The sequence below is a fragment of the Xiphophorus couchianus genome, chromosome 7, assembly GCF_001444195.1.
Source record: "Xiphophorus couchianus chromosome 7, X_couchianus-1.0, whole genome shotgun sequence".
Classification (NCBI taxonomy): Eukaryota; Metazoa; Chordata; class Actinopteri; order Cyprinodontiformes; family Poeciliidae; genus Xiphophorus; species Xiphophorus couchianus.
Genome location: NC_040234.1, coordinates 31,354,462 through 31,374,792, shown reverse-complemented (window position 1 = coordinate 31,374,792; position 20,331 = coordinate 31,354,462). Strand labels below are relative to the sequence as shown.

Below are 20,331 nucleotides of genomic sequence, written 5' to 3'. Positions count from 1 at the left end.
TAGTACAAGTTTAGTTTTATCAGACCACAAGAAATGTCTCCAAAGGCCTTTGTAACCAGCAACCTGGCTTTGCTTTTGGAGTTGTGGCTTCTTCCTCTCTGAGTGTCTTCTCTGAACCCATGCAATGTCAATGTGGCTTAGGCTATGCTCTCTTGGCAGCTTCAGCCACAATCTGCATATGATAATTTATTTTTGTAATAGACAAATAGACAAATTTCACACTTTGGTCTTTCGATTTGCAAAACGTTGTTTTAACAGATGAATATATTCCATTCAGGCATCTAAAAATTGTTCCCAAAGACGAAAAAGGCCAGTGGACATCTTGAATAATCAGTTTAGATTCTCCATGATGACACACAAGGAATTTTTTTTTAGATTTTGCTTTTAAATGCATCTGATTTGTGCCTTATTTTGACTTGAATGCTCTCAGCCTATCAGAAGCTTACAACGTTATGACAGCATCATCTGGGTTTTAATCAATTTTTTAAAGTGAACTTCTGAATATAAAAAAAACAACTTCCAATATTTACTTAGTATAAATTATTTTGTTTATTTTCACTGACCAAAAAAGAGGAAACGTTTAGTCTGATTTAATGATAGAAAAAAAGGATTGAATGCATTTATTGGAGTGGATGTATCTTATTTCAATTGCATACATTAATTCATAATTTCAGAGTTTCTATACCTACTTTCAGTTTTACCTTAAGCTATAAAATTTTGTGCAATGATGCAGATGAACATTTACTATGTAGGCTAAAATATTAAGATTTTGTGTGTTAGATTTTCCTCACAGCATCAGGATCTTACTGTGCTTTATAGAACATAAACTCTAGTTGGAAAGCACCGTCGTGCTTTCATATGGAAAACATGTTACAAACACCAGGAATTTGAATCCACATGGCCTTGGAGGTTAAGCTCTGCCACATTTAAACAGATGCCTTCTGAGTGACTGAGAAGTTAGTCACGATACCTGCTAGTAGCCACTTAAAAGAAGTGCTTCCCCGAAACTTTGGTAATTACGAGGTTGTTTGTCAGCAGGAGCTCTGAATGGTTCCTTCAAGCCACAGACGACACAAGGAAAACACTCAGGAATGTATAGTTATTCCATCAAAATGCCTCTGCTGATACATTATTTAAGACAACATACAGTAGGTGGCTAGGAAATGTTCACTCAGTCGTTTATAAATGCGTTCATGGCATAAGTAAAAAGGGAGAAAATATAGTGTAACAAATCATACACTGACATATTTTTAATATATCAGAAATGACAAGTTTTTGATATGGTCATGAAAATAATGAGAAGGCGGCAACATAGGAGCAATGCCAAACATATTTGGCATTATGTATTTTATGATGCCTGTTTCAGTTCAGTGACTGTAAATGAATAATGTGGAATGATGCAGTTCTCTCCACAAAATCATGGTACATTTAAAAGCACCCTGACACCTATGCATGAATATACATCCTTCTTTTCCACATCTCCTCTTCTGCTTAGAACACCAGCTTCTTCGAAACATTCAAGCATTATTTTGTACAATTTGTACCACAAACATTGTAATAACCTTAAAGAATACAATTTTGTGAAGCTTTTGCAGATACAAAGTACTAATGAACACATAAAAAAAATCTATTGGAGTCAAAGGATTCACTAATGTGTAAAAAAAAAAACCTTAGGTCACAAATAACTATAATTGTTCTCTAATCTGCACCTAAGTAGTAGAAGCTTGTCCATTTAGAAGAACACATTGATTTAGGCTTTGGACAAGCAATCAAGAAGGAGTGAACTGATTGCCTAGTAGGGTATTGATTTATTCATTTATTGACAGGTCGCCAGAATGGACAGAAAGTTCAAAAGATTGTAATTTGGCAGGCAAATGCTTTGCTTCTTGCAGATTCTGCAAACATTTTTAAGAAAAGAGAACATTATAGAGCATGGCTTGTTTGTATGGAACACACTCCTTCAGAATAAAACATCTTGGATTAAAATTACTCATACTTATTTAAAGTGTTTTTATGAACTGGAAGCAGGTTAAGTTTGCAAGTGAAGGGTTTAATGATTATTTAAGAACTAAGTTATCAAAGTTTGCATGACCAAAACATTTCAGTTTCCTGCCCTCAAACAGAATATCTGTGGAATGATGCTGGAACAACTCCCTTTGTAAAATAATGATTCCTCAACAGCTTAGCCACAGGTAGTTGTTATGTTGTGATCTTAGATTCTTATGTTTGATACGTTCAAAGATAATCTACACTTGGAAAGAAGAAATAAATGGTGATTAACGTTCTAGTCAAGATATACCAGAACGTTGATGATGATAATAATAATAATAATAATAATAATAATAATAATAATAATAATAATAATAATAATAATAATAAGCAAGTGTCCATATTTCTTTTCAGGTTTATGAACCAAGAAAATTATTATACAAAGTTTGTCAAATTTGTACACATATTGACTGCGGAAAAGAAATGCTTTAACTTGCTGCGGTTATTAAGTAATATAAATCTTTATAGGCTATACTCTAATATCTATTTAAACTATTTCATATTGTCCTTTTTGTTGCTTTTTAATTTTACATTCACTTTTTTTCAATTATGCTACAACACACAGTCTATATTTTATTTGCTTTAATGTTTCATTACCAATTATTTTTAAATAAATATCTGGAAACCCCCTAATTTCCCCATTCTCATGCTGTCGTTAATTTGTCGTAAACGCTTTCATAATCACGACAGTCGAATTGCTTTACGGACACCACCGGCAGTATTTTGAAGTGCGTAATTGTCCTTGTAAAGATGCAGCGAACATGTGAGTGTTATGTGGTATTTTCCTCTAAATAAAACCATAGGCACGTCCAATCAAATTATGATTGGGTGTGCAATAACTGTTTTGTCTGGATAATTGTTTAAAATATATTATTTACAGGACTACCATAGCAGCGCTGAAGCTACACGTTTCTGACACTTAGCAGTAAATTGTATTGAAGCTACACGTTTCTGACATTTAGCAGTAAATTGTATTAAATGTTAGAGTGATAATTGTTTGGATAAATAAGCTGCAAAATTGTCAAATTATACGAACAGATACAAAACGGCAACATTAAACATTGTTCTTTATGTATATATTTTGCTCTCTGAAGGATTTCTCTCTTTAATTTTTGTTATACTTTAGGATTTCAAATATTAGTTTCTTAAAATATCATATTAAAACACTATTATTTGCTTTCCCTTCTACAGATTTGCATAAATGTATTAACACTACTGACTAAGAAGCGTAAAGAAGTTACGCTGTCAGAACTTGATGTAATCTTCTATCAGCGCTATATTTTTTTTAGTATAATTGTTAAAGCAAAAAAACTGAATAAATGCACTTAAAGGTTGTATTTTTACAACTTTCAGTTCAGTTTAAACTTGAGAGACAAATCCGCAATGACAGATTATCAGAGAAAATAATACATACAACATGTGTGTATTACATGTTGTATTATGTAAAACATAATAAAAATCAAATCTACAGTCACTGAAGGAATCAGTTCGCAAACGGACACCTTAGACTGGATGAAAAGCAGAAACTACTCCCACTAAGGTTTGGGTGCCAACATAAGCTGTTCGCCGAACCATTCAGGCGTTTCATAAAAGTCAACATAGTGCTCTCCACAGTGCTTTAAAAGTCAAAACACCTGCTGTCACAAACATCTCATTAGCACTGGCCTCTCTGGGTATTTTAAGGAAGATTCTCAACGCATCATTTTATGCAACATCCAGTTTCTGCATGCTACGTTCTTTGTTAGATGACCACAAGGGGGCAGCAGAGAGATAATCAATTTGTCCTATGTGGAGGCTGATGAAAGATTTTTCTCCTTCACAGATATCACGTACTGAAAGTTGCTGCTCCAGGCTGAAACATCTGCATTAAGACCACACGATGGCATCTCGTTTCCTCAAGTTCTCGGTGCTTCTCCAGAAGTACCGGGCTCCATTGCTCATCGCGAGCTGTGGAGGAGTCTTCGCAGCCAACATGTTCTACCACGTTTTCCCCGGTTTGTCCTACCGTCAGCTCTATCAAGCCTGGCATAAAGGAGAGCCAGTGGTGCTGTCGGAAAAGCTGGAAAGTGTCTTTCAGCAGGTAGTTTTGCTTGATTTCTGCTGTTTGAATCAGATTTGCAGTCTAGTTAAACAAAACATCAAACAGTGACTCTCTCATGGGGTTATTGTAGTCAGGGGTGCAGCTACATACTTTCTCAGGTGTATGTGGACACATCAATAGCATCTCTGTATACCTGTAACTACAGCACGCAGTTGTAGGACAACAATCACCTGTCATTTTAGTAGTAACTTAATCTAATCTAAATATTTACAAGCCTTCTCTTGATAGATTGAAATGTCTTACTTACTGTCTGTCAACCACTTTGAAAAGCTTTTTTTGTCTCTCTTCCATTTTTTTTATTTTCTGCCTCTCCATCTTTAGCTCCCTGTCACCAAACAACAGCACGACTCAAATTAAAATACTGCAAAAACACAAACTCTTACCAAGCAACTTACAAGTAACTTTTCTGCTTGTTTTAAGTCAATAATTCTTTAACATTGAAGAAAAAATACTTTCTACATTGACAGATTATTTAATTTATAACATGGGGAATATGTCTTATTATAAGTGAAATAATCTGCCATTATGGAACATGAACATTTTTAATCAATATTAAGAAATTATTTACTTTAATAGCTCATATCTCTTGCTGAAAAGTTATTTGCAAGTTAGCTTTCTTATTTCAGGTGACATTTGCACGAGAAACTAGACCACAATTACGTGGTAAGATTTTGTGTTTTTGCAGTGAAACACTTGTCTTCCAGTGAATTCTCAACTAAAAATAATTTTCCCACCATTTAACTCAGCGCCCCTATGCCTTGCATAGTGCAAACCCACTTTTTGCGGCACTGACTGTAGTTGTTTTTCATATTTTTGTCATTTTTAGGTCCTGAAGGACTTCCGTGTCAGCTCAGTCAAGAACTTCTCTGCCTTCGCCTCCTTCGGGTTTCACCCGGTTGGTGCCGGTGTTCCATGGCTTCCTGCTGGCGCCCAAATCGGCATCCCAGCCAACTTTAACAGCACCACCGACGATCCGAGTGGAATAACCAACCGCAACATCTTCATCAACGGGAAAACGGTGGACTGGCGCACCGAGGCTGGCTCTGCTCTGAAGGAGGCGCTGGTGTTCTCCACAGAGGCACAGAAGTTCGCCATCGCTCGGGAGGTGGCCCGCTTACAATCCGGGGGTCCGGTCCTGACAGCTGCAGTGGCTCCGTTCTGCCTGGGCGGGGTTTGGGTGTACAGCGTGGTGCTGAAGCAGGTGCTTGGCCTGCATGGCGGCCCCGTGCTGATGCGTTTTTCAGTGAACATTCTGGCGCTGGGAATTGGGGCCGTTTCTTACTTCCTCACCTCTGACGCTCTCAGCCAGTGGATTGACTACAGCTCAGACAAACATGCAGCGGGAGTGTCTCGGGAATACGCCAGAGGAGGAGTGGAGTTTTATGATAAAATCCTGTCCAGAAACAAGACTCTGCGCTCACTGATGGGACAGAAAGGCGAGGAGATGTACGCGCCCAGTGGGAACCTGTTTCCTGCTCATGTCCTTCAGCTGAAGCACACACCTTACACCTCCAGGAGAGAAGGCATCCTCGCTCTGATAAAAGAAGAGAAAGCATAAAACGAACCATAAAGCTACAAAGCTGTTACCAGCAGGCAGATATTTCTAACAGAAATATGCCTTTCTGAATCTGTTGAATATTAAATTTTTTGTCATTAAAATATAGAATTCAAGGTGTCAGATATGTGACTTTTATCCAATAAAAAGATGTGGTTGATTCCGAATTCAGCTGACATTTACTGCTTTAATGCTGAGGCGCCACAGTGAAAAATATCAACAACCCTTGAACTTTTTCACATTTTGACCACCAACTTCTGTATATTTAGATGGGATTTAATGTGATGGTCCAGCAGAAAGTAGCAAATAAATAATTGTGAAGTTGAAGAGAAATTGTACATTTCTAATTTAGTTGGTTTTCCAATGAAATATCTGAGAAGTTTGCATACCTATTTTACCCCCCTTTAATTAAAACTTTGTGGAATCATCTTTTCCCCTGTCTTGATTCCATAATAGCAAAAGTTCAATCAGTTTGGATGGAGAGCATCTGTGAACAGAAATGTGTCAAAGTTTTGCCACAAATTCTTTATATCTGAACTTCCCCACAATGTGTACTCCACCATGTATTAATGTGGAAATGATGTGTTGTGTTGTTTGGCTACCACACATAATATTTTTTATGTAGGCCAAACATTTTTATTTTAGTCTCATCTAATCAGAGCACCTTCTTATATGCTTGCTGAATTCCAGGTTGTTTGTGGTAATCTGCATTATAGAGGCTGACCGGGCAAACAACGATGCAAGCACACACTAAATTGATGGTACAATAGAAAGACCGGTTGACCAAAAAATATATATTTTGTTAGGAATGTGGTAGGAAAGTTTAAAAACCTTAAATTGTTGAGTTTAGACTAAGATTTTTGACGGAATAACTGTTAGAATAGTGCAGGTTTCAGATAAATGGCGCCCTCTGCTGACTGGAAATAACCAAAACAGCTATCTATAGAAAGGTGAGTATTTTGTATGTCGTAGGCGAGAGCTTACGGTGTTATTTAACATAAAACTGGACTCATTGAACTTAATCTATTGTCCAGTATTTTTTTAATATTATGTATTTGCTGCTGCTAGATTTTGCAGATGTATTAAACTACAAAAAGAAAATCATGTTTACAGCCAGTTAAAATGGCTGGTAAAGAATGTGAAACAGTCTCATCTGTGTTTACAATATATTGTATGCTATGCAAATATTCAGTGCAAGGCAAAAGAAAACCTTTTTCAAGTGAGGAAAAAAGTATTGGATTTATCCAGAATCAGATATCAGATAATTACTCATCTTTTTCAGTTGCATAGAAAACTGATATGTCTGTATTCCCTGCAGGTCAAGTGGGAAAAAAAAGAAAACAGAACACATACAGGATCTCTAATTTTGTACAACCTAACTATGCTGTTGTAATCTTCAGCTCAGTGACTCAGACCTCTTCATCCAGCACTTGTATTTCCTCCAGGTCATCCGTCTGCACATTAACAAGGTTCAGATATGCTGTTTACTTACATCTTCAATCCAACTCCCTGTAGACTGAACTAAATATAGACATGCATAATTAGGTTGCAGACAGAAACTGTATTTTTACCCCACTGCTCTTTGGAGTCAAGAGAAATAAAGTGCAAATCCAGACTGTGTGTTTTTATACTGTTTGTTCAAAACTCAGGAACCTTTTCACAGATCAGATCCATTGCTGTATTAGATATATTAGATCAAGAAATGTCACTGAAATCCACAGAGTAAGCTTATTTATATGCTCAACTACATATTATTAGGCTACAAAATTCAAATATATTGTGTTCTCTTGTGTTTTTCTTAAATCCCAATAGTATTTACACTTGTTGGTAATGATTGGTTCTTTACCACTCAAGCAGTGATTGGATGACAACAATCTGCCAATGTGTAAAAGACACATAAAATTTCCCACCTTTTTTGCCTTAAAGACGTTCCATACATGAGGAGCAGGAACGTCAGAGTGGAGTGTGTGTCAGACATCTATATAAAGACCTAGAATGAGATATAGACACTCATCACCACAAATTATTATTGTTTGTTTACTTAGACATACACATCGCATCAGTTTCACTGCACACTCTTGGTGGCACAAAGACAACAACACAGAAATTCACTTTTCATTCCACTTCACAATTATGCACTACAATTTGAAATCACAACAAAATACATTACATGTGACAAAATGTGAAAAAAGACCAAGACGTATGAATATTTTGCTGTTCATTAAAAAAATCTACGAAAGGTTAAACTAATCAAATGTTTTATTCATTTATTGTTTGTTGTTTTTGCTCCGACTTATTGTTTTGGTGTGGGATGAAGTACGGAAAAAAATTAAAACAGCAGCAGCTGAATTGAGCAGTAGTTGAACTGTCATGTTCACTTTATCATTCCTCTGACTACAAAGTGTCCTTTGGGCAGCGCAGATCGACAACACTGGATTCATTGTCTTGTTCTTGCCACTCCACTTCATCAGTGCACTTTATTGTATGCCAGACAGAGCTGTCTGTACAATGGCTCCATTGTTTGCCGTAGTGGAACATGTAGCTTGTCTTTTCATGCCACTTGAGGTCAGTACAACCCACATTACCGTTCTCACAGCATCCAGCAGCAAAGATTTGTAATGTTCATGAATGACTCTGCTGCTGATTGTCTTTCAATAGACAGTCAAGAGCATAAAATACATAAAAAGAATGAAGTAACTTTTAAAGATTTTTGAAAAAAAATATGTGTATTGTCTCAAATACTGATTTATTATGACCCAATGGATTTTGTGATTTAGCAACAGAGGTTTTTATGAATTAAACCTCTGCCTATTTGCATCAGCTTACTGTACTATAAATGTCATAATTCTGTATTGCCAGTCCAAAAATTTACATTTAATTGATACCTTCAATGACTATACACTTATAACTTTATGCTACTATCCAGTAAAATACATAGTTTAATTTAGCCACTTTAAACCATTTTTTTAAAGCAAAACACAAAGGTTGAAAACTAGATAAAAAAAAATGTCAGTTGCTTACATTCACTCACATCTCTGTGTTCTATTATCAACACAAAGATATAGAAACAGTAACAATTGAACAACAAATCTAGAAGTTATTAGAATATCTTTATTTATTAGCAGTCCTCGCACACTAAGCCATTGTCATCTAATCAACAACATTTTCTTCTGTCCTGTAGTCATTTTCAAACTTTTTGAATATTTCACAGGGAAAATCTCCTTAAGGTCTTGCTGCTTTTGCTCTGCTTCACAGCAGATGGTGTATGATTTTCCGCCCATTTAAATACGGTCACAGTCAATAGGAATCACTCATGCAAACTGGTGCAATATTTGAGATGAGAGTAGACAAAAAGAAAGCTCATTCATCATCTGATCTTTTTTTGGTCACTGTATCTTTGTCAATGCTTCATTCTTTAAATAATTTACTTTTTAATTTTAAATAAGCCAAAATTAAGGAGAACAAATGGTAAATGTTTAGGTTTTGGATAAAGTTGTGTAATCTGACAGACAAAACCACAAAGTTTTGTGCAAATTCTGGCATTTTAAATACTAAAATTGAAAAGAATAATACAAATTAAAAAACATGATTACAAAATAACAAATTCATGCAGAAGAAACACTTTCCTTCTGCAGTTTTTCAACATAAAACTTTTAACATCAAAACTTACTGTAGATAGTATTTATATGTAACTTGTAGTGACCAAATATATTGTTTGCTACTGATCTTCAAATGGCACATCAAGCTCAGCAGACAGAAAATAACATTAGAACAATGAAGCTTGCAGACAAACAAGAAGTCTCATTTTAACAAACTGTAGGTGTGTTTGTGTCTGGCGCATTTTTAGTTAAAATATGAATTGATCTTCATTCAGTCAAGTTACTTGCAGTCGGCATAATAGACAGAAATTTTAGAAATGGGTAGAAATTACTATAATTTTACCTTTAGTTATGAAAGTAATATTTTTAAAGGCTTAAATACTCTACGTCTGCTTACTATAAATATTGTAGAGAGAAGTTGGTGATGCTAGTTGCCTGATTGGTGGGCAAAATATAACAAGATGAGGGCTGCCTCCAGGCTTTTCAATGCGTATTTTAAAAACTAATAGTTTCTCTGAAATTACTCTTGGATTAGGTATGTTTACCTTGGTGCGTTTGAAATCAAACGCCGCGCCTCACGCTCCACGGCCACGCCCCAGTGCCCTGTGCGGTTGCGCAATTACGTCGCTGCACAGCTCGCTGCTGTGCTGCTGCAAGGCAAGAGAGCAGCTGCAGAGAGAGAGAGAGAGAGAGAGAGAGAGCGCGATCAGGGATCGCTGACAACAACGGGCTGGCTCATGCTGGAAAAGTCAGAAACGCAACATTTTCTCTCTCTGTGATCCGACAGTTTTCAGCACCAACCTTCTTCTCTTTTTGACAAGCACATTGTATGTTTTCTTCGCTCGCTTTGGGACTGCATTTCTCATTCCGACGGCCTGAAATGACTGGATAGGTACCGCGTCTAGCCAATGCTTGCTGCAGGGGCTTCTGTCTTGTGGATTATCCGTCGTCGTCGTCGCCGAGCAAGTCGTACGGTCGAGCCCGGAGGAGGCCCCGCTCTGCTGGATGGATGTGTGTAAGGCGGCGCGGTGATAACGATGCTGCTGCTCGGCTTTCATCGGCACTGGGTCAACTGATCTTGGATGTCCGGGCTACATCGCCCCCCCTACACGAACCATTTTCTCCCACAGCAACACTTTAATTCCTTAAAAACTGGACGCCCCTGGAGCAGTTTATGACGGTAAGAATGGGGAGGCTTTATATTTTTCTCCCTCTAACAGTTGACGTTAGCAAACTAGCTTAGCTCTGTCACTTTTATACACCGTGCAGCTGAAATTGCTAATAGTGCTACATAACATTGGGATAACAGTTCAGAAAAGGCTTTTTCTATTTCAACCCCTTTTTTTTTAAAAAAAAAAAAAAAAAAGAAAAATGTGAAGAAAATTAAACACATTTCAAGCTGTGACTGTTATGCTGCTTGTTTGTTAGCTAGCTGCTCTTTTTTTTTAGCCCATTCAATATTTTTTCGTTTAAAAACAGTAGCTATTGAAATGTGCGTGGCATTTGAAACATGCATTGTGGCGTTAAAACCCGTCCATGCACCATTCTGTTAACATGCCTGTTTATTTATTTGTTTTTATCCTATAAAGGAGTCAACTCATTCAATGGGCTGTGTACAATAAGCCCCTTTAATGACGAGTCCAATTAGCTTTCAGTGCGGCTTATTCGCCACCATTGCAACATTGTTATTTTACCGTCTGTCAGAAAATGCGAAACAGAGTTTTTTTGCTTGTTGGTGACAAACTGATGAAGCAAGGCTTCACATTCTAGAAACGTCACACCACTCCGCCTGCGTGGATAATCTGCTTACAGAGAGCCTGCTTTCAGCGTGGCTTTGCATTAATAATCGTTATTTTTGGTTGAATCGGCCTGCTGGATGGGAGGTTGTTTTATCATGGATGGTAAAGGTCTGCTGTGATGAGGCGTCCTCCTTTTTTTCCTACGATGACGTAATCCTCTACCATCCGTGCCACATCTTTCGGGTCGCAGTTGGTTCCTCCGCCGCCTGCTGCTAAGATCATATGGACCGTGCTCAGTCCAGTTTGTCTCGCCCGTCTCTCTATCTGTGGCCCAGTTGAAGTGCATGAATGACTGCAAATTTGCATCGCATTTCACTTTGAATGGAGCACCTCATCGGGACCAGGGAGTTATGAATGAAATCCAGAGGCAGAGGTTCTGTCCAGGGCCGGATTCAGGAGAATATGGGCCCCTGGGCCACAACTGTTCTTCCCCCCCCCCACCCCCCAATAGCATAATAGTTAAAGGGATAATTTAGGTATTTTGAAGTGCAGCTCTGTTAAAACATTGTGAGCAGATAACATCTTACCTGCAGTAGATGTGGCGTCCCCTTGCCTGTGTTTATTTTGGCCTGTTTGGTTTTCAATATAGAAATTTCTATCAATTTCTATATTGATAGAAATATTTCTATCAATTTCTTTATTGATTTCTATCAATTTCTATATTGATAGAAATATTTCTATCAATATTTATCATCAAATAAATATTGATAGAAAAAGTAAATAGAAAAGTGTAGTTTTCTTTTTGTACAGAAATTGTACAGGATTAGCGGTTAGCTTTAGCCCCTTAGCTCGTCTAATCTGGGTTTATACCAAAGGAAGGTGCAGAGCACTGATTTAAAATATGAAGTACTTATAGCCTTTTAGCAGACCATCAAGCTATAAACTCTACCTTTAGCCTTACATCAAATTCAGGGTTTGTACTCCATGTTCATATATTTTATTTTTCTGAAATTATATTTGCACTGTTCTAAATATTCCTTATATCACTTCAGGAAGTGAAATACTTCATTAAAAAATAAGCATGATTTTAAATCTCCCCCCCCAAAATTGCCTGTTGAGTATAAATTGCACTGACAAAAACACTCTTCAGTGTGGAGGTTGTTTCTCAGAGAAGAATAGTCAAAGGGAGCCATTTTATATGATGTGTTTAAAACTAATCTCAAAGAGAACACAAACATATAAGAAGCTATTTGAAAGGAGACCGTCTTCTATAGCATGTCGACATGTGAGGCTTGATAGAAGTCTGAGGCTTCAGAGAAATGCTTAGTGCTGATAGACAAATGTTGTATAATTAGAGGGTGCTACAAAATTAGTCTTGAATTCATGTGAAAAATATAAAAGCAAGAAAAATATAAATAGATAAAGCTGTTAAGTTTTTCAACTTACTAAAGAAAGACTTATTCCCGGCTGCTTGTTTTGGTCTTTTTGCAATATTTACCCCATGCATATGTTGATATGTTGCTTTGGTTTGTGTGGTCTGGTTTTCTCTCACAGTCATGCTCAACAACAGTTGACAACAAAATTAAACTATAGTTAACTTTCCTCTTTTTATTCAAAATCGAAACTCGCTGTATTTCTGCAAAATGAACTTCTGACGACTTTTTTCTGTTTTGTTTCATAAGAGTAGAGATAAGGTGACTATGAATCCATGTTTCCTTTCAGATCTAATTCATAAATTACTGCTAGGCAGACATTGATTCTGAAGTTGAACTAAATACAAGCAACCCAGATTTGTATTTTGAAATAAAAAATACATTTCTCACTTGTGGGCTGAACAGAACTCCGGTCTGAACTCTATGTGTTCCTTTAGCTCTAGTTAAGTTCTGTGTTTTAGAAGTGAAGTGGCTCAGCTGGGGATGATTAAGCTTGCCATGACAGGAGCCATGCTTTTCTTGAGAAGCACACCTGAACCTGTGTGGGAGCAGGAGGAGTCACAGATGTGATAAAATAGGAATAAACTATACCCGTTAGCAGAGAGCAGGGGATAACCCACTTTGGAGCAGTTCGGATATTACCACTAGATGTTTCTGAGAATTAACTAACTCTGGCTGTGAAGTAAAGTAACATACTCAGTACAGTGTTATCATTGAACATTACAATTTCATTGTTAATGGCAAAAATATGGCATAATCAAAAGTGATGGACTTGATTTAAAGACTATTACAGTTGATTTAATGCACCTATTTTAAACACCAAACAAGCAGAACAATTACTAAAAACCACTTATTGAAAGTTTCTTTCAACAATCCAAGCATTTAGAAATGAGTTCACTGAATATTCAGATTTGGGTAGAATCCTTTCACATGTTTCAGTGTATTTGAGGGACATAAATTAGGCCTCAATTTGAGGTTTAATGCCTCACTTCCAGCGAGCGGTACAATAGGGGTCGCTGCCTCTCAGTAAGCTACTTTGTCTGTTTCCACTTTAAAAGCAACCGATACAACTGACCCGTTTCTGGGCCTGCTTCAGTTGTAGGTCTATAAGACAATGGTATGTTACTGTTAGGTTGTAGATACTAGCATCACACAACACAGACCATTAATAGGGGTACAGAAAAACATCACTGGGATTTTACGGCATTTTAATGCTCTTTTAAATGTTGTTCTGATGTACAACTTTTTCTGATCATTTCAACCATTTGTATGAAGTTAAATTTAAAAATTGGCCAATTAAAATAGATATTCATATTGTTTTGCCAGCTATCGGCAGTTGTGGCCTTTTATCCAGAAATATGTTGATAGTGTATCATTTTGAAACCAATTTCTTCCTGTATAACTAAAATGCACCAATTATATGAATGGGAAGGAAGAAGACTGTTGGCAAAAATGTGAATTTATTTCTGAAGTTGTGTTTTATTTTCTAAGTACAAAAACCTTCAGCAGAATTGGATGCAGGGTAGTGACAACCTCAATTGTTTCTTGTCCCCACAACCGATCAGATGAAAATCTCTTTATCAGTGCAGGAGCTGTGGAAGAGGAGATCGCATATTAATTGGAAAGGAACACTCAGTTCCGCTTGTGGCCAACCATTAAATCACGTTGGTTTTATTATTGCTTTATTTTGCCACTCCAAAAGTATATTTATATTAGAAACAACATAGTCCATTTCATGCAGTTTGAAAAACAGCTAGTTCACTACTAGCTCCCATTAAGCTGAGGACGATGCTACATGTATTATGGAACATTGACTAAAACATGGTGCTCACAAATGCATATTGCATGAAGCTCTCTGCTGCCTGTTTTATCATTTTGCCAGTGTTGCAGTTGGGATTTCTCACTTGTTAACTATGGTTTCTCAGATAATATAGAGAGTTGTTACAACTTTTAATGTAATAATACTTGTTCCACAGTAGTATTTATGAAAATTTAAACAAAGCCTGAAATATGATAACTGCTAAGCAAATACTATTTCATTTCTGTTTGCTAACCCGTTAGGGGCCACTGCACATAAGTAAGTAGGATGACAGTAATCTTGCTTTTTCTATTAGGCACTTAGCTGTTTTTAATAACCAAGGACTACCGTTGGTCAGGTGATTAGCTCTTAATTAGTCTTATTGTGGCTTCCGTGCTTTACTCAAATCTAAAGTGATTTGCAGAATAGTGAAACAAACAAATGGTTCGGCAAATCAGTAACAGCGTTGATGGTCCTGCAATGATTGAAGAATGCCGAGGATTTTGTTTGACTTGTCGTAAGTATTTTAAAAATGAAACTACTTCAAAATCATCATTCTACAAGTCATTATTTAATTTATGATGTTCTGCAGATCCAACATAGAGTCAAACATGTACCTCTAATAGGAACAGGTGTGCTCACAGAAAGCAAAAGTGAATTGAACTATTTGACTAATCAACTAAGGTTGTTGTTGAGATGTCATGACGGCAAGGGGGAAGGCACTAGGACTTTTTGTTATTGTTTTTATTCATGCTTGAACGATAAACAAGCCTCAAGTCACTAGGTGGCAGTGCCCAAACTAATCAACAGGCTGCCTTTTTTTACCCAGTAGAAGAAGTAGCCAGCACAGGCACAGAGAGCTGATGGAGGAGCAGGAGACATGGAGGAGTTTGACTGATAAAAGAAAAAAGGAGGAAGCTAAAATGTAAACAATATTTTTGCTAGCTTTGCATAAAAAATGTTAAAAAGTGACATACCTTTTTGAAGAATAAGCTGAGTAGGCTGAAAAGTAACCAAAGTTGACAGTTCAGAAAAGTTTTGATTGCTACTGTATTTAAAGAAATAAACATCCCTTTGAATCATTTGCACTTTTTCTCTTTTCAGGCTGACCAGTTTTGATTAAATGTTACAAATTGAGTTAATAAACTGATCTTGGAAATTATTTTGTGGCTTTAAGCAATAAAATGAGCTGCAACAACTTAAAATTGATGTTGTTTCAGCTCATTTTATTAATCTGTTTTCATATTCGGGTGACTGGGTGCAGAACGTTGGTTCCAGTGGTTTGCATAGATAATAGCTAAGTAGTATCAGACTCTCAATAGTATTCAATTCAAGATGGGGCGTGAAAAATTGTATGTTCCCTGGGGGGGCATGACGGAAAATAATTTGGAACCACAGGGCTAATCTGTAGACGCCGATGCATAATGTTTTCTTGTTAAAGCTTTGTAAGGAAAGACTTTGTTTTTGTGAAGAGCTGAGTTTACACTGTGTGGTGGGCTTCAGATGTATCAATTGGAGAATGTGCTAAATATTGAAGTAAGGAAGTTTCTTTGTTTTACTGTAGTCTTAAAAGCAGATACTTTGAATCTATTCGTTAATATTTAGCTTTCCAGAAATGCTTATTATTTCTTCCTTTTTCTGTAAAACTGTTTAATTACACATGTGTCTTTCCACTCATTCTTTGACCAGCAGCTTATTTCTTGTGAGTCTCAAAATTTTAGAGGCACACCGTTCCTCTTTGTTTTTTGCTCAGTAATACAGAGAGGTTAAAATAGGTCTCAACTGACAGCTTTGGTAAGAGGAGTACGGGCTGGGTGCTGCGAGCAAGATAAATTATCAGGCATGAAAGATGTGAGCATTTCCTTCTTACATTAGACCTCTTGGGGTCATTGCCAGAGGTTTGCATAACCGTGCCATGTATGCAGTTGTTTTTCTGTCAATCCCATTGAATTATATGGATCATTTCACCTCAGCACACAAATTAAGAGCTTAGTTATCAAGTATGGTAGAGAAGATTTAGGCAACATTACAACACTCTTTGTGACCTAGAGTTGTTAATCTGTGACTGCCAGTGTCTACGTGAACCACCCAAACACCATCCATGCAGGCAAATATCTAACCAGATAAGTCTGAAAAAGGCAGCTAGTTAGTTAGTGGGTTGTCGCCGGAGAGGATATGGCATCCCTTTAGCGAAAACTGTCTCCTAAACTCCAAACACAGCTGTGTTTATTCGCTGCAAGTTGCCACAGCTACAGTATGGAAGGATGAAAGTGTCTTAGCAGATCGTGACTTTGGAAATGGAAAGCATGTAATGCCATATTGACAGTGAGGTTTTTATTTTTATTTGTTGTGAGGAAAAACGACAACAAAAAAAATCAATTTCTGAATTAGTTTTTAGGAAGCGGCTGCTTTCTCTCAGTGAGTGTTGCAGGTTTTAACATCTGAAGCTCAGATTTAAATGCGATTTTCTCCCTGTGAACACTGGGTTAAAAATAACATTGGCCCTGTAGATAAAGTACAGACAAATTACACATTATTGTCCTGTCTTCATATAGAATTACTTTATTCATCCCAGCAGGGAAATTATTTTAGCAGGGAAATACATTGAAACACAGGTAATGGTATTGTTTCTTTTGTATTTTTATATTATTTTTATGGCCTTTGGGTTTTGCATAACAATGAGATGGAGCTGTAAATTATGTTAATGATCCTTCATACCGTAATATGAGCTGAAACTGCATGTTATCTGGCCATGGAAGAGCCAGATGGAAACCTCCACACCCTTTAAGATCAACTAATGCATAGTCTGCAGATTACCTAATTGAAGATTTAATCTTCAGTAAAAAAAAAAAATCATGAGGAAAATTATATTCTTCATCTGTTATGTAAATTTAAAACATTTTTTGACTTAATCAGTTGATTAAAAAAACAAACAAACAAACAAAAAAAACAACTAATTGGATATTGGATTTGCATCAGAATAATACAAGCTCACTGTCTCTGTCCAGTGTTGATTTTGTTGTCCAGCCTCAGAGTTGGATAGGTTAAGGTGCTGCTTACAGCTGCATTTAAAGCCAATATTTTTTCTCTGAATCCAGTAAATACTTCTAACTATTGGTCTTTCATTATGATCAGGCAGTTTTGTTAAATCCTGCTGTAAATTTTGGTTAGCTCCCGTTTTTAAACGCTTCTGGTGTGGATAAGATGATTTAGATTGTGACCCAATCACAAAGACTGTTTGTTGTTTAAAGCAGTCCAAGTCAATTACAGGGTTACTGGGATAAATAGTTCCACAGAAAAGTTGAAAATAAACAGGTTGGAACGGACTTTAACTGGACATGATGTCTTTTGAGACTAGGGCTGCTTGATGTATATGAAAAGCTTGCGATGGGTATGGGAAACTGGTAAATATTGTCATCTGTGCTTCTGCTACTGTCAGCTTTCAACATATGTTCTTCTAACTTTTGTTTAAATAAAATGTTTGATGTGCTGTTGCTAAAAGATTTACTGCAGCAACTTCTGCATTTCATTCAGAAGGTTGAATGCTGAAGGTTACTGGGCCGTTTTTTCTCAGCCTGGCTTTTAGATTAAAAACATCTGAAGCACAAACATACAAAGCCAACAGAATCCTTTACCAGAAAACATTTCTCCTGTCACAAGGGCTTAATAATAATAATAACAATAAATCCTCCTGAAAAATAATAATTAAAAAAAATTGCTGGAGTATAGAGAGATTAGATATGAGTTAAATATGAGTTAGATTTGTCAATTAACATTTTTACGTTGGCTTACAAAAAGTCTGAAGGTTTTTAGTCCATGTGTATTCATTCCTATATATTGTGTGCCCATCAGGCTGTATCACGACAAACCCTCTTTCCTACCACACTGGTAGCAGTAAGATAATGTTGGAGACAATATATTTCTTATCAAGTCTCACACTGGCTAGAGTAGAAAAGACATTATTTGGGGAATGGAAGAAAAAATGACATTAAATAAGGTGTAAAATACTGAGTGAGAAGTTTAGAAAATGTGTTATATGAAAGTTTCTTTCTTCAAATTTAGAGAGCAATTTGGGGGGGGTTTGCTCTTTACCTCCCCATCCGCCGACCTTGGCTTCGTAAAGAGAGGCTCCAGAAAGCAGCTGCTGTAATTAATCATCTATTATCGTCCTTATTATGAGTCACTGATGAGTTCCAACCTAGTTTCTGGAAAACACACTGCTTAGTTGTACCAACAGCATCATTACACTGTCATTGATTTATATGAAATAGAAACACCGCCAATATAAATCACTCTACTTCTGGTAAACAGAACTGACTAAAGTTTACTCTCGTAATTTGTGACATTTAAAGCTTTGAGCTACTGTTCTTTTGTATGTACGCGCAAAATTTACAAGTTAGAAAAGCTGTTTTTTTTAATTCAAATTGTCTGCTTTTATTTGACCTGAAACAAGATGGATGGCACACTGTTGGATTTAGCCAGTTTTAAAGTGACAAATCTCATGAAATCAGTTAGTGATTTGTCAAAATGTCAATTTTCGTCTTAAATATCTTCAGTCTACTCAGCACAGAAAGTTTAGGCTAGGTATTTCAGTTTTCCAAACTGCATTTTCTTTCAAATATTTTAGATATGCTCTATGGAAGAATCTGTGAATAAACAGATTTTCTCTGAATAATTTAGTTACATTCCACAAAACAGACAGGGGTCCACAGTATTAATTTTTGAAAAACTTTACTAATAAACTTTGCTGAACAATAAATTGTCCCAGATGTTGTTGTGATAAGCGCTAATACTGCTGTATTGAGATCACTTTCAAGTAACATAATGATAGCGGCAAAATAATGCAAGTACACCCTGTAAAAGGTCAATGAATTTTAATTTCTAATATGCATTTAACACTGGAACTGGAAGACATTTTTTTAAATCTTCAAAATAATTGAACAAAACAGCAAGTAAAATGGCTAATGAAGTTGTTCTTCAAAAAAGGAACTAGTTGAAACCAAAGCCATCCAGTCTTTGGTAGAAAGAGAGACAAAGAAAACAATCAATCATCCAAATGGAAATGATCAAGCTTGTTTCAATTTATCATGTGCTTAATTGATTAATTGCTTATTGTGACAGGCTTAGACACAGGATAGCTTGACTTTTGCAGTGCGACTGTAGCTCAGGCTTGTTTGCAGTTTCTTTGCAAATTTGAGCCAAGCAGAAGTTTGCAGCCCCTTCTTTACAATCTCCAGGTATGCAAGTACAGCTGCTTCCTGGCTCTTCACTCAGTAATCATTCTTCAGGACATGTTTTGTCTTGTCCCCCTACTTTTCTATCAACCATCTTAAGCCCCCACCGTCCTCCCATACACACACACACAAACACACACACACCGACATTTATGATCCTTCCCCCTACTTTCCCAACATTTTCATGCCTCATGTGTGTTGACTTGTGCCTAACGGAGAGTTTGTCGACCCATTGCCACATGCTCGTTATAACCTTCTGCCACTTGGCTAAACTGAGCTGTGTGTGTATGTGGGTCAGGTCTGCCCACGAAACAGCTGCTTAAAGAGCTTTGAATACCTTAGCAAGGCAAAGGACACAGTTGCTCAGGCAAACTGGGTTAGAGCCTAGAATGGGCAGCTCTCCCTACTTTGTTCAGTTTCTGTTATGAATATTGCATTGAATGTATTATGAGGGCCCGTGGTTGTGCTTTTATTCGGTTATATAACAAGAAGTGTAAAGTCCTAATTTCGCTGCCGTCTCTAAACTTTACAGTGTCCTTCCTTTTTGTTTGGTTATTCTGTGTATTTTTCTGCAGCACTTGACAGAGATTTTACTGGAACATCAACAGTTTACTTAGTAAAACTGAATTTTATCCCCCCACCCTGCTTGTTTTGCTTGGAGATCTGTGGAGGAAAAGCAAAGCGATTCCATATCCAACTCAAACATGAAGAGCACAGGAGCTTATTACTGCTCGCCTTGCCTCACACTGCTTCCTGCAATTTCTGAAAGGTGTTTTTCTATGTTTTTATCCATCTCTTTTTTTACATATTTTTTTAATCAATC

General features: G+C 36.8%; 2 protein-coding genes across 2 annotated transcripts in view; both read left to right on the top strand.

Annotated features, from left to right (window-relative positions):
* The first annotated feature begins 2,684 nt into the window (after positions 1–2,684).
* Positions 2,685–6,134, top strand: tmem177 (transmembrane protein 177). The gene is made up of 3 exons (XM_028021891.1): positions 2,685–2,812; positions 3,872–4,129; positions 4,977–6,134. The coding sequence occupies exons 2-3, from the start codon at positions 3,929–3,931 to the stop codon at positions 5,706–5,708; spliced, it is 933 nt and encodes a 310-aa protein (XP_027877692.1). The 5' UTR covers positions 2,685–2,812; positions 3,872–3,928; the 3' UTR covers positions 5,709–6,134.
* Positions 6,135–9,957: 3,823 nt separating this feature from the next.
* ptpn4a (protein tyrosine phosphatase non-receptor type 4a) overlaps positions 9,958–20,331 on the top strand; it is an 80,480-nt gene continuing 70,106 nt past the window's right edge. Inside the window, exon 1 of the mRNA XM_028023052.1 lies at positions 9,958–10,484. The gene's annotated coding sequence lies outside the window, so the exon portion shown is untranslated. The remainder of the gene's footprint in view (positions 10,485–20,331) is intronic.